This window comes from Sceloporus occidentalis, unplaced genomic scaffold (genome assembly GCF_023333645.1).
Source record: "Sceloporus occidentalis isolate IW3139 unplaced genomic scaffold, rSceOcc1.0.p SCAF_18, whole genome shotgun sequence".
NCBI classification, from domain to species: domain Eukaryota; kingdom Metazoa; phylum Chordata; class Lepidosauria; order Squamata; family Phrynosomatidae; genus Sceloporus; species Sceloporus occidentalis.
In genome coordinates, this window is record NW_028316998.1 from 10605539 (window position 1) to 10621085 (window position 15547).

General features: G+C 38.9%; 1 protein-coding gene across 1 annotated transcript in view; it reads left to right on the top strand.

Moving 5' to 3' along the window:
* Positions 1-14330, top strand: part of LOC149302656 (polypeptide N-acetylgalactosaminyltransferase 1-like) — an 80853-nt gene extending 66523 nt beyond the window's left edge. Inside the window, exons 9-11 of the mRNA XM_089482214.1 lie at positions 1451-1549; positions 3356-3490; positions 14184-14330. Coding sequence (XP_089338340.1) covers positions 1451-1549; positions 3356-3490; positions 14184-14330 — 381 coding nt within the window. The remainder of the gene's footprint in view (positions 1-1450; positions 1550-3355; positions 3491-14183) is intronic.
* The last annotated feature ends 1217 nt before the right edge of the window (positions 14331-15547 follow it).

Consider the following 15547-nt stretch of genomic DNA (forward strand, 5'->3'; position numbering starts at 1 on the left):
GCAGATCTTATGTTTTTCTTTATGTTCAAAGAGAGTGTTGTCTATTTACTATTTTGTATAGTTTAGTATTTGAATAGTTTTTTTCATGTGCCTGATACTGTTATGGGGTGTGGAGGTGTCTGGGTATGTTAAGCTTAGCCTCTGGGTGTGTGTTTGTATCTTTGTGCGTGAGTGTATGTTTTAGTGTGCATGGGTGTTTGTGTTAGCATGAGTGTCTGGGTGCAAGTTTCTAGGTGTGCTGGTGTGTGTTAGTATCTGTGTGTATTAGTGCGAATGTGTGGATGTTATGAGTTTCTAGGTGTTTGTTAGTGCGGGTGTCTGTGTGTTAGTGGATATGTCTGGGTTTGTGTAGACGTATGTGTCCGTGTGAGAGTCGTTGTACATATGTGTAGTTAGTACCCTTCCCAAGGTCAGACTTTGCATCTACCACTGGCAGGGAATCACTTTAATTTCCGCGTCTGCCCAGAAATCTTTGCATTTTTCCCAAGTTGCACTAATGTTATACTGATGTTGTATGATACATTAGCTGCATGAAAGGATGAAAATATGCTGGTAACGTCCAGTAGAAACTGCTCCAAGATTAGATGTAAGGGACTGTGGAGAGGGATGACTTGCTGTCTGTGGATGGGTATCTTGAGGGTTATGGAGAGGTGACTTGGGAGTTATGAAGGCTGTGGAGGGTGACATTTATTTGATTGCAAAGCAGAAGTGAGTGTGTATATGGGTAAAGGATAGTTTGTGTATATGTATGGGTATTTTTTATTTTTATTTTTTAAGAAACATGTACCAGCACCACATTTACAAAAAAAAAAGCACGGAAAGTTTCCAAATTTAAGTAACCATGAATTGAGTACGCTGAAGATTTACAAAAGCCAACTGGGTCTTTGAAATATTTTTAAAGGAATTGTGTGTATGTTCATTTTTCATTATGCATGACAGAGGTGCATAGAAATACTCACTCAGTTTGCCATGACAGGTGCTACCCACTACTGAATTTAACACTTCTGTAACAAATTTTAGTATTAGAGATTGAATTCCCAGAACCACAGAATGCTCAAGCCCTTCCTAGAAGTAAATCTTTAATCAAGTAAAATTTTCCTTGTTCATACTTTTCGTCGGAAACACTTATCATGTGACACAAAAGCAATGTTTCCTAAATGTTTGTGTGATTAAGTGTGCCTTAGTTGGCAAGAATAAAACAATAGATCTGCTAAGCTTTATTTGTTTATCATACTAGAAAGCTCAATAAATGCAGTAATTTATTAAGCGGTCATTTTACATCATGCCTTCTCTGACAAACTAAGCCCATTGTTTGTCTAGTGCAGTCAGACATGCATTATAGAGAGGCTTGCTCCATAGTTGTTTATTGTTTTTTTCCTTCCTGCAATTATATCTCTCTTATAATGGTACATATATAGGTGTCTGAGTGTGCCCTGTTTTTCCCTTATAGATTAGAAATGTCGAGACAAATCAATGCTTGGATAATATGGCCAGGAAAGAAAATGAAAAGGTTGGAATTTTCAATTGCCATGGAATGGGAGGAAACCAGGTAATGTAGCTTTTCTGTACTTAAGCACAGCATGCCTGATGGTTCAATGCTATAAATACTAATGATCTGGTGTGTATGGATTTCTCTTTAACAACTTTACTGTGCAGTGACTAAATAACACTTTCTAGATTTTCTAGATTTTTGGAGATCTGACAACTCACATTTCCTTCTTGATTTCAATCCATGCCTACATGGGTTTCTGGGTAATGTTAAATGTAGTGTAACTTGAGTCAGTGGTTCCCAACACAGTCATCGAGGTGCGCTAACAGGGCAGGATTTAGTAATTACCACATTCGGTTCCAATAGGGCAATTCATCAAGCACGCCCACTGACTTAACTGTGGGAATATAATAAAAATACTTCCTCAAAAATGACATATGGCATATTACAACATCATAGTTACAATGTTGGGTTTTAAATGTTATTTACCCAGAAAAATGTTTCCAAAATTAGAAAATCAACATTTGACCTCATTGTGTGGATGGCATTGCTTGAGATGGTACATCATTTAACCCCTTCAATCCCCTATAGACGTACCGGGACGTCCAAAAAACGCCCACAAAGAAACCCCTATGGACGTCCCGGTACGTCCAGCCCTTCGTGCAGCGTCAGGGACACATCCCTGCCGCTGCACGGGAGACCAGGCTGTCGTTTGACAGCCTGGACTCCCCACTGACAGCAGAAGCCGGCTTTGCCGGCTTTCTGCTGTCCGATCTCCCGTAACAGCTTCCGGCATGAAAGCCGGTAAGCTGTTACCAGTAAACTGCCCGATCGCGCAGTTGCAAACGCGCGATCGGGCATTCCCTTCCGGGTTACGTCCGATGAGGCACAGAGACGCTGCGATCTCTATGCAGGTCTGTGAGTACCTGCATAGAGATCACAGTGTGATCGGTGCAGGGGGATCGCGGGGAGGGGAGTGAGAAACCATCTCTCTCACTCCCCCTCCCAGCCTGTAACAGAAAAGCAGAAAAAAAAAAAAACGTTAGTCCATTTAAAAATATTAAAAAAATCATTAAAATAATAATATAAATAATACTAAAAAAAATTATAATATGAGCTGTGATGTCACTGTGACATCACTGGTATGTTCAGGAGGTCCCTAGGAGGACCTCTAACCATTACTGTTTAAAAAAAATATATAAAAAATAAAAAAAATGTAAAAAAAATTAAAATAAAATAAAAATATATAAAAAAAGATAATAAAAAAAATTCTTAAAAAAACCTTACATCCCATTGCCCTAGCATAACATCTAGCCAGTATAACCCTCCTGCCCCCGTTCACAACCCCCAAACCCGTTAAGCCATAGGCATAAAAATTATACAAAATTGTACACCTAATAGTATGCTCCCTGGTGCTGGGAAAGTCTGGAAAATCTATATAAATTAGGTATTTCTGAAATCAGGACACCTGAATTGATAAACTTGGAGGGGATTTTCCATCACTTTACCTAATTTTGTGAGGATTCAGAGGGAAAATGTAAAAAAAAATTAGTTTATTTTTCTAATCTTCGCTAGTTTTTACTAAATTTGGGTACATGGGTACACTATTCACAGGAAAAGAGAATCATTTCTAAACCGACATACCCCAAAAATGGCAAAATTGCTCTGGGCTTTGAGGTACCAAAAACCCCTGGGATTGAAGGGGTTAAGATGGTCATGAAAAATGTTTGTTAGTGTGTGTGTATGTACTGTATATATACATCTGTGTGTGTGTGTGTGTTATATATACACACAAATTATATACATGCAATCTTTTTCTTTGTGTAATGTGGTCTATTTCACTCTCTCATTTTGTTTTGTGTTAAGGTATTCTCATACACTGCTAGCAAAGAGATCCGAACAGACGATTTATGTTTAGATGTGTCGAAGCTTAATGGCCCAGTCATAATGCTTAAGTGCCACCATTTAAGAGGCAATCAGCTGTGGGAGTACGACCAAGTGGTAGGTATTTTTTTATTTGTGTACAGGAATCGCTACTTCACTGGCGTCCTTCATTCAGGGGAATGAGTGTTTTGCCCTCATAAAAACAGCTTGTCGAGTTACCTTGGGGGCTCTTGCACGCCTTCTGTAAGATAGCACAGCCAGGTGTACTGTGCCCGCATGCACCATCACACTGTAAGTTAACCAAAGCCATATTGCAGATCATAGTTCACAGTCACCAATACCGACATGAATAACGCATGCTGTTTTTGTAATCCAGTTTTCAAAAGCAAAATATTAATTTTGAAACAGGGCAATTAATCACTTTTTTTGCCCTTGTAGGCAAATGGCTTTATAATAGTTCATTATGAAGATGTTTACTGCCACAGTGGGTTAAGTCATATAATCATACATATGATGTGCAAAAGAAAAAAAAAATCCAGTTCTAGTCACCCTTTATTTAATTATTTTTTTTAAAAAAAAATGGTTGGAAACAATTATTGATATTGGGGGGAATATACATTATAGACACTTACAGAAAATTATTTAAACGTTACTCGAGTAACCACTCATTGTAACATGGTCATGATCTTAAGTCTGATTGCATGAGAAATTCAATAGAATGTAAATTGATTTAACATGTCGAATGGAGAAGCTACTATTTATGAGCTGGTAATGTTTCTTGTATTTCTATCATTTAAGGAATCTTATCATTCTGTACCATATCAAAACAGAGAGTTCACTGAATGAACCTAATTATTCAAAAGAGCGCATTTACTGCACCAGCAGTTGGCAGAGATCAGCACAGAGCTCATCAGTACCTAGTCTGTATCATCTACTGTCACCACAATGCCCTATAGTAGCCTGGTGCCAATGGAAATGAATCAAAAGTTGGTTCCTCTTTTTTATTAAAAGAAAGCAAAAGCCTTCCTTACTGAACGTTAAGTATGTCTTTGTTGTAGTTGGAAAGATGCTTTGTACTCAACACATTGAAGTGTATTAGCCTTTTATTATACACCAGCTTTGGTTACTGTTGAGACAGTGTCAAGACGAGGGTCAGAAAATGATCCACGTGACATCAGTGGCAGTCTAAAAGACTTGCTGCCGGCTGTTTCAGATAACTGTGTCTGATTCAGTTGAAGTGTTGGTCACAGAGGTGTGTGATGCTGTGAAGATAAAAGAAATGTCATCCCTATTGCTGTGCTTTGCAAATATGTTTTTCTGCAGTAATTTTGCACATAAATATATTTTTTTACATTAATCAATCCCCAAATGAAAACAAATATTTGGAGCTAAATATTCAGAAACAGGTTCTGGAATAGCGCTTTCCTTCCTGTGTGAGCTGTCTTGGCATGCGCATGATTAGGACTGCTATAATTGGATATATGAATGAGAGAAAAGTGACATGAGAACGTTTGGATACATTAGATGTGTGCAGGCATATTATCCTACTTTTAGGCTAGGTTTCCACTTGTTTTTTTTTTTTTTTGCTAAAAACGCCCATAAAAACGCCAATTCAGCCACACTGCGTTTTTTTAGTGAAAAAACACTGCAGCCAGGTGTTAGCTGTTCTTCAATAGGAAATCGCACAATGCCATATCCACTTGGCGTTTTTCTGTTTGCTGTTTTTTCAGTCCTCTTTGGCGTTTTTCTGCTTGTTTGGGGCTCTGTGGCAGTTTTTCAAAATCGCATAATGTTGACACTCTGGCGTTTTTTGCAATGAAATCTTGGCGTAAAAAACCCACATGGCTTTTTCATGAAAAAGCCATGTGGGTTTTTTCCTTGGCGTTTTTTATGGCGTTTTTTTCCACAGTTACAATGCAGAGGATGGACCCAGTATCTGTGTGTCCTACGAGAAATGGCTGGAAACAAACAGTTTCACACAAAACAAAGTTCATATTGAATTTTACACCATGGGGAACAAACAAACATACCCAACGTATCAACTGGATCCTGCGTGCCAAAAGCAACAGCAAACAATTTGCACCATCATTTGGGGCCAATCTTCCTAGAGGAGCAGACATTCGGAATAAAGCATGCCTTACAAACCACAGAAAAGACACAAAATGGTCCGCCGGGGCGTGTTTAAGTAGAACTCTACCAAGGAAATGACATCAGGAGAGGGCAGATACTTGCCATTTATCCTAATCCCTTTTAGCTGGGTGAAACATCTAACTTGTAAAGGCTGGAAAAACTGCCCAAGGTCAAAAAAAGCAATTTCCACAGAAAGGCTAAAACGCCAGAAAAAACTCCAAAACGCAGGTAAATGCAGTGGCAGTTTTCTTGGCTTTTTTCCTGGCGTTTTCCATCAAGAAAATAACGCTGGACAAAAACCCAAGTGGAAACCTAGCCTTAGCCTTATTTTAGGAACCCAATACTAATGTAGCACTTGTGTATCATACAGTCCTATGGGTTTAAACTAGTTTACTACTTATTATCCTCCCAATCCAATTAAGAGAGAGATGCGTGAACAGCCTCTTAAAAGTTTGTTAGGCGCTCACTTGTCTGTACTTGTTATTATAAAGTGTATAGTCATGTAAGCCTGCTATACAAGAGAGCTACAGTCTGTTAGGGGACCACATACATGAAGCACATTGAGAATATTGTGTAGAACAGCTGAACGAACTTGAATTGTATTAAAAATAAGTAACAATAGGCTACAGCATGCTGCGATATGATAATGCTTCAAACCAGGCACCGGCAACCACTTTGGCTTGACAGAGTTGCTGTTGTTCCTGAATGTCTTTGTAATAAGCTTTCTGCCATGTCGAAGCCAGAAGGGAGAGGTGACATCAGGCTGGTTTCCCGTTCAAGCTCCAGTAGGGCACTCGTCCCAAGTATTTTATTTTTTAAATAGTTCCTGAAATACTAACCGCATGCATTTGAATTTAATATGTTGAAGTGTATTTTCAGCCAAGCTGATACAATGCAGCAGGGATCACTGTGTCTTAATCATCAAAGTCATGCTGAAAATGAAAAATGGTTTAGCAAGAATGTCTATTTAAGGAGATGGAAGCTAGGATTTGCTGTGTTTGTCTGCATAATGGCAGATACTACCTTCCTCAGTGGATCTTGATGAAATGGCCATTTCTAATTACTATTTCTCTCAATAATCACAGTTTCCAAAAACTCTGCCTGCCAGTGAATATGTTGAAAGTTTTTTGCTTGAATTACTGAGATAATTCTAGCAATATTAAAACATCAATATTAGCAACACAGTATTTTTGAATTCAGGGTCCATAAGGCTGCTTGCCATTAAATATGATATACAGTATCTGGTATGTGTCACATGGGTTTGAGTGGGACCATGTACTGGTGGCAGTGCTTCTGATTGCCCATCAGCACAATGACGGTTTTCTTGTAATTGTTTTTTTTTTAATACTAACAAGTATTTGTTGAGAAAAGTCTTATTCATAACTAGCATTTGTTTGAAGCACCCCAGAAGTCAAAATGCTTTAGTGGCAGTATTAATAAATTGAGTGATGTCTAGTGCAAAAGCTTTTTTTTTTTATAAGGATTATCCCTTCTTTTACCCTCTTAAAAGAGGCTAGATGTTTAACTACACACTCGCAATAATTTGGGCCAGTCCCAGCTTCAGGGCTCATATGATTGTAGTTATACAGTAGCAATAGTTAAGATGCAACTCTTTATGCTACAAAATTACACCAACAGAGACTTTTATGACATTGCAGTACAAACTACATAGACATTAATATGTAGTTGGCAACCCTAACAGCTTCTACTCTTCTAGGAAGGCTTTCCACAAGAAGGGAACATTAAGGCATTTTGGGCAATGCTAGGCTTCCTACTTTGTGGAAGCAGTTTAGAAAAAGGCTTTTTCTATTCCAACATGACTGTGCCCCGGTGCACAAAGCAAGGTCCATAAAGACATGGTTGGAGGAGTTTGGTGTGGAAGAACTTGACTGACCCGCACAGAGCAGTGACCTCAACCCCATCAAACATCTTCACTGTGAACTGGAATGGAGATTGCAAGTCAGGCCTTCTCTTCCAACATTAGTGCCTGAGCTCACTGTACTGAGCGAATAGACAGGAATTCCCACAGAATTCCCACAGAAACAATGAAATATTGTGGAAAGCCTTCCCATAAGAGTGGAAACTGTTATAGATGTTATCCACCTACATATTAATGTATATGTATTTAGAATACAAGTCCCTGTTGGTGTAATGGTTAGTTGTCCCAATACTTTTGTCCTTATAGTATATTTCAAGACAATAGTCTAAACCGGTCATTCTACAGTAATAGGTCTGTGAGGTCCGCTTAAGTGATGCAAGTTGTATAATATTAACCATATGTCCTTTACATTCAATGTAAATACTGTAACTTGAACAAGCGTTATTTAACCCTTCATTTTTCATGTTGGCTAACTGCATTTTGTTCTGCTCTTTAAAGAAGACAAGGCTGTGTGATAAATAATATACAGTTATGACCACTTAGGTCACTTGTAATTTCACTCACATACATTGGTGTCCTCTTGCAAAGTAGCTGTTTTGTTTGTTTTTTGGGCAGTGGTACACACAGATAAACAACTCTCTTTCCTAATTTTCATTTCAGTTTTTTTTCTTGCCAAAATGTGATAACTTACACAACTTTAATATGTCCTCTTTAATTATGAAGGTGGTGTGTTGCTGCCAAGTTATGTCAGGCTGAGTGCTAGCATGGCACATTGCCCAACTCTGTGATATACTGTAGTGCCTGCCGAGCAGCACCTTTTTACAAATGTGAACAGATGCTTTCAACATTTTTTTTCTTTCATTCTGGCTCAATCAAAATGTATAGTCTATCCAGATTAATTTTTTTAAAGGTGCAGATTCCCATTTATATACTGAATCATTCCATTTGTGGATGCCAAGTAGATTAAATGTGCCTAATTCAGCTCTCCATCCATTTCGGTATAGGCTTATTATGACATTGTAAACAGCTGCATGACCTTATCATCCCTAGTTCTATTGACTTCCTAGACCAATCCCAGACATCTGGATATTCTATATAACACAACTAAGTCTGAATTGATCTGAGCTCCTTAATTTTTATAGTTTTTTTGTGTTCTCTTATGATCAGTTATAAGGATTAGTAGCTGGCTGTTCCAGTTCAGTAGGGGACTTAATTATTGATAAAATTGACACTATACATGTTCTTACAGCTAGTGTTCATAAGATCATTTATAGATATAGTGGGGTGTAATGTATAAAAATGTATATCAAAATTTTAAATCTGCACAAAACATAAATTGAATTGTAAAAATGTATTGAAAAGTTGCAAAAGTAGGGTAATCGTTATCATCATGGCAAACGGAGATGCTCCTGCTGGTTTTGTCACTTTGACCAATATTCCCTATAGTTAAGTAATTCTCAATGCAGAAGTCTTTCTTTTGGGAGCATTGGCAGGAGAGTTGTGGTTTCAACTCACTCATAAGATTCTACTATTGCATATTTAAATTAAGATTTCTTGAAAGTCTCCTCGTACATTGATGGAGAATCTTGCCAGCATTTGTCCTATATAACGAATGGTAAAATGAAGGAGCGGGGGGGCACTCCCCCTTTAGCAAATAGCATTTGAGTATCTGGCAAAACTCACAAGTTAGTAGTAAAACATAAATTTTACTTTAGACAAAGTTGGCAAGTTTCCCACAGTACAGATTTCTATTGCCTTTTAGGAGGCACTGTAGCCAAATTAAATCAACAAAGAAGTAATTACTTATGCATGTAATGATTTTTAAATTTTGACCAGAGATGGATTTTCGTTAATGAGAAAATAAGCGGCCTGTCTAAATGCTTTTCAGAGCCGCCTAACCTTTTGTTTTTTGTTCTGACTTATGAGGATGGTAGAGCTGGCCTGGGCAGTGTGTACTTTCATCACATGAAAAAAAGTGGTTGAGAACGGTAGTGAAAATTACCGTATTTCCTCGAAAATAGGGCAAAGTGTTTTTCAGAGCAGTCAGAGGTAGTTTTACAATCGGACCCTTAGTCGAACTATAACACTAAGATCCCATGCAACGCTACAGGGGAGCTGGATCCTCCTCTCTGGCAGCTGGTGAACGGCAGCTGCTGCCAGGACTTCCTCTGGGGCTTCTATGACTGAGCGCCTGCGTGACATGACCTTTCGGTTCTCCACCATAGAAACACCAGTGGACCTTGGACTTTGGTGAAGGGAAACATTGTGGGAAGAACAATATACTGTTCTCTGTGCTTGTGGACATTAGGAGCAATTTCTGGCGGGAGGATAAGACAATGTTTGGTGTTCACTAATCCTTTTTGCTGGTGGCAAATAGGCCACTTTCAATGACTGGGGACTGTCAACGCCTCAAGTGAAAGAAAATTAAGTCTGAAGAAGAAATTAAGATCCCAGGGGACCATCTTCACCATTGGGTGAGGTCTAATCTGTACAATGACTTTAAAAACATGTCTAAACATTAGAAAATAAGCCAGTTCCAAATCTTAGAGTGATAACTGACATTTGAACTTTAACCTTAGAGTTCTGCAGCCTGCAATCAAAGCCTTCCTGCTAAAAGTCCAGAAGGACAAGAAGATGCAGCACATCCTTTCAGTTTATACCAGCAACAGAACTTTTTTCCAGGTCTTCAAATATGTAAGGGAGGTCACACAATGCTGAGAAGAAGAGTGGCTGCAGGTGAAAACCTTTTCCTGAGTTGGGATGGAATGGGGGTCCTTTACAAAGCTGATCTTCCTGCATTGGCAGCCTTAGAGGAGCTTTGGAGCTGGCATGGACAAAATCTGTGTACCATATCATCCATGGCCTATCCAGAACAACAAGGATTACTGATGCTTGTTCCCTTCTGATTTTCTGAATAATCCTGGAGATGAGAGGGAAGGAAGGAAAACTATATGCACGCTGTAAATTCAATTTTTGAGAGAAAGCAACTAACTGTTGGTGTCACAAAGAAGGGTTATGAGCCACCAACAAGACTTTATATCTGGGCATCTTAGGTTACTCCAAACAAACCAGAATTACAGTATAAAAGAAATTGCCTTAATAATGAGATTTAATTAACCCCTTTGTAATGTATTCTACCTGAACTTTCTTCAGAGCAGTGAGTTCATTTAGAGAACCAGACCAGAACTGATTATTGAACATTTAGTCCCGAAAACGTTTCGCAGTGCTGTTACAAAAATATAGGAATACATGACATACAGAAATAAAGGGTACAAACTGGCCAAACAGCCCGTAGAATACAAACAGGTGAATGGGAGAACAGAAGAAATCCCTACAAACAATCTCCACACTCACATTCCTCATATTCTTGTGAATATCTGGACATCAACTATGTTGAGTTTAATTGCTTTCAAAGTAGGCATTATCATAACTAATTACAGGAACACATCTCACAGGGCATGTTTGATATCCACCAGATACAACCAGGTATTCTAAATATATATTGAACCTTGTAACAATACATATACATATTCTCCACATTTCATGTTATGTTGCTGTCTCCTGGATTACCTACCTAAGAAGCACAGTACATTTTATGACACATGGTTCTGGTGGTGATATCCACTCTTTTGATTTATGGCCTAGGACTGGTAGCAACACTTTAATGCCTGATGATTAAAGAACATACTGTATGCTCCTGGATCAAGGACTATATAAAAATATACATACTGGGCTTCACCCTTGAGTATAGAGTGTGGAGGCCATCATATCTATTTTGGGCATATCCCATCTTTGGAAGATTAGGCAAAAATATTGTGGCTCCCAATTACCTTAAATTTAAGATCCTGGTACTGACATATAAGGCCATCCATAATACTGCTCCTCCGTACATTTCTGACCTCATTAGCAAATACTCTCCTACTCGATCCCTACGTTCCTCCCATGGGCTAAGGCTCTCCTCCTCACTCATCACCTCTTCCTTTTCCCGTCTACAAGATTTCACTCGAGCTGCCCCATATCTCTGGAATCTACTCCCAAGGAACCTTGCATTCACCCTCCCTCCCGACATTCAAGAAACATCTAAAAACCCACTTCTTCAGAGAAGCATACCATCTTAGCTGCTAGAACTTCCTTGTCATCGATACAACCACCACACTACCTCTCACCCATCACTGATACCGCCACACTACCTCTCACCCTTTCTCTATGCCTTATGTTTGTCACCCCATTTGCCTCTAGATTGTAAGCTTGCGAGCAGGGCTCTCTCCACCAAATGTATCGGTTTGTCTTAGTCTGTCAATTCTTGTCTTGTCATATCCCTTGAATTTATGTATTGTATTAAGCGCTGCGTAAACTGTTGGCGCTATATAAATAAAGGATAATAATAATAATAATAATGGTGAGGTGACCATTCCCCCTGGATGTAGAGATTTTCTGCTTAGAAAATCTGCCTGGCGTTTCTGGATTCCACTGATGTGAACAGCGGACAGTGAAACAGAATGCACTTCTGTCCATATACATATGCTCAAGGAGATTTAATGAAAAAGGGGATTTCCCATACCACCCTGCTTATTGATATAGGCCACAATTCGTGCCAGCTAGATACGTCAGCCTAAGGAGGAGAGCCAATGACCAATTATCAACCAAAAGACCAAAATTTGCCTACTGAGAGGAGGTTGCGCTGAAGCCACCAGTTGGGGGATTTCCTGACGTAGGAAAGAATCTGGATATAATGGTCTAGAGAGTAAAGTATTCTGTCCCACTTTTGGAGCGCCAAGGCCCAGAGAACCTTGTATCTTGTGGCCACCATTTTCCCAATGAGAGACATGCAACTCCTTCTTGGGAAAAGAACCTGATTTGTGAGGAAAATAAGGTTTTCTACCTTAGCGGGAGGAATAACAACTTTCCCTGAAGATGACTCCATTAGCAGACCCAGAAAAGTGTTCTGACGTGAGTGTAGGAAATGGAAGTCTTAATCATAGACTGAGAATTTGTTCTCCTTGTAGTGAGTGGAGACCGTCTTGCTGCACTCAGTGGATAAATGCTGATCTTTTAATGGACACTTTATATCCAGAGATGCTACTGTAATTCTGCCTGCGTTTTGTTTTTGCCTCCAATTTTTATCCCATGTAGTTCTTTCAAGCAGAGATTCTAGCTCCTCACCGAACAAGACGTTGCCATGAAATAGGTTATTAAGAAGTCTATTCTTAGATGCTTTTTCAACAGCCCAAGCTTTGAACCACAGGGGTCCTCTGACAGCCACAGAGAAAGCAGAGGCTCTAGCAGTGATACGACCAGATTCAATAGAGGCGTCAAACAGCTTACCGCCAGCTTCACCGCAGCTATATTTTTCAAAAGATCTTCTCTTGAAGCTATATGTACTCTGAGATAGCCAAGCCTTCACCGCTCTGCAAACCGAAGCTATATCTGACCTAAAAGCTGAAGCTTCAAAAGATTAAAGCCTTGGGGTATTCCATGGCTCAGTCAGCTCTTTATCAAATGGGAAGAGACGTCTGAATAGGTTGATTCCCTTTTCCGGGATGATTTCATTCTTGTTAAATAATGTTGGATAAGACATGTTGAAATGGAAAGGAGGAATGTTTCTTTGCAAATACAGAAAAAAGGGAATGTATTTTCTTTGGCTTACCATCCTCCCCTAAATGCATGACTGATCTAACTACAGAAATCAAGGTATCCACCTCTTGTACTGGAAGAAGTTGTTAGTCACCAATTTCACCTTTGCCATAGGAGATGTCTCGATCCAGATAATCAAATTCTAAATCAGAGGCTAGAGGAGCTTGATGTATCATAAAAGCCCGGTCCAGGAGTGAGGCAGAAGAGCAAGAGTAATCCACCGCAGTGAAGACAGACTGTTGCTTAAAATGTTCTTTAACCAGAAGGGGGAGTTCCCTTCCCCAGAGGGTTTGAAATCTGCAGCTGATCTTAAACAAGGAGATAATAATTATCTTCTTGAATGCTGAAGTGCCTTCTGATACCCTGGACACTGGGCATATTTGGTTTTCATAATTTTTAATGCTTATCCTCAAGAGAAGGAGCCTTAGCATTGTTATACCTAAAGTATGCATAAATCACATACACAGCATAACATAAAAAAGAGCAGATAACCAGAGATAGTATGCTCTAAATTAATTCAGCAGGGTGCAACATCACTAGCATAGAGCTTACCCTGACCAGAGCTGATGGGTTAATGGTACGCCAAACAACAGGAGCAGCTGAAGAGTCTGTTTCCGGGTTGTGGCAGTAGAGCTCACCTGCTCATTACCTTTACAATACATGTGGCGACCAAACAAGGCCTCTGGAAGTGCCTGCCAAATGCCGCAGCTCTACTGAAGACCCAACAGAGGGTCCTGGATATAATGCTTACACCACCAATGGACACCATCAGCAAAAAAAAAAAAAAACAGGCATAAAAAACTGAAGGTAACCCTGAGGGGAGGGAGGGGTTTTATTCTGTCCTGCTCTATCTTAGGAAAATTCTCCTGCAGTAATAGAATGTATAACTCTTCTGCAATGAATTAACCTGTCAGTTGTCTAGTGTAATAACATTCTGAAGGAGGAAGGGTTTATCATAAAAACATTTGCCACTTTAGTTCATTTCCAATTATCATAACAATATTTGTAATAGCTGTGAAGTATTGAGTTTATTGTTGACTACGTTTTGGCTACGGATGCAAAGGCCTGGAAATCTATATATTAGAATTTGTTGGGTTTTTTTTGCAATGATTATTTAACATTTTTGGAAAACCTGTATTTATTATTGTTGTTTGTTCTTTGTTTTAGAAACTAACTTTGGTTCATGTGAATAGCAACCAATGTCTTGACAAAGCTGCAGAAGAGGACAGTCAAGTGCCCAGCATCAAAGACTGCAACGGCAGCCGATCTCAGCAGTGGCTCCTGCGCAATGTCACTCTGCCTGAAAGCTTTTAAAAGAATCACCATTGACAAGTACATGGTGAATGAATACATAAAAAAAAAGATTTAAAAAAATTTGACTGCGCTACCTCTGCACACGTGACTTGCACATCCTTGGGGATCAAGAAAAATAAATGCTTTGCACCTGTAAGATTGGGGGGCACACATATCAGCTCAGACTACCTTGTGGTTTTTCAGTAGCTGTGTAAGAGCCCTCCTCTATGAGGATGTGAAATGGCATACTTTGTATCATAAATGTGCACATTGAAGTTTACAAGAAACAGTCTCCCTCATCAAGAAGTCTGGTTAGAGAACATTTGAAGGCGATGCAAAACCATTAACATGGACCCTTGGGGGAGATGCATATCCATACAGTTTGTGTGAACATAAGTACCCTCTTTTGGACATGTTTTGTTAGGGAAGATAGATTCGAGGCAAAGCAGGTTCTCTGCTGATGATTTCGTCCACAACCATCTTTGTTCCAAGACCAGGATGTCCAGATAAGAAACGAGCAGTGATGCAGATTTGCGCAAATATTTCCTGAGTGAAAAAACAGGGTTTAAAAAGGAGTTTAAAATCACATATATCAAAAGTACAATTTGTTATAGCGAAATATCAGATTTATATGTAGATTTTATACCTCTGGTGGGAAAATAAACTGAAGAAAAGAAAAAAAATCTCCTTTCAGTTGTGTCATAGCGAGAATAGAGTATATTTTTCATGATGGGAATGTTAATTTTTAAAAGCAAAGAAAAATTGAAATGACAAATTTCGTTATTTTTTTTAATCATTCTTCTTTGGGGTGATAAGTAAATTTACATTGTGATGTATGTTCATATTCCACACAAGGAAGAGGCTTGATTGTTAAGTGGCAACGTCTGCCAGTGCCACACCTAGCCCTTTCTGGAATTAGTGAAGAATAAATGAAGCGTTGAAATCACATTTCCAACTGCAGTTAAATGAGACTGATAATTTGTGGTGCCCAAAATACATACTACTGTACTTACCATTTTTTTTTTTTTTATAAAGCAATAAATTTAGTTTGTCCTTGCCAATGAAATTCTTGTCTCTTAAAATGAGAAATGCACATTTTTTTCATTATTAGTTTTATTATTATTTGTAATCTCCATTCAAAGACATCTTGCTGATTTGCTGGCAAAATCATATTTTGTTAAATGTCAATACTTAACTCTACTTTGCATAATGCATTTAGATCAGTTCTGTTGAAAAAA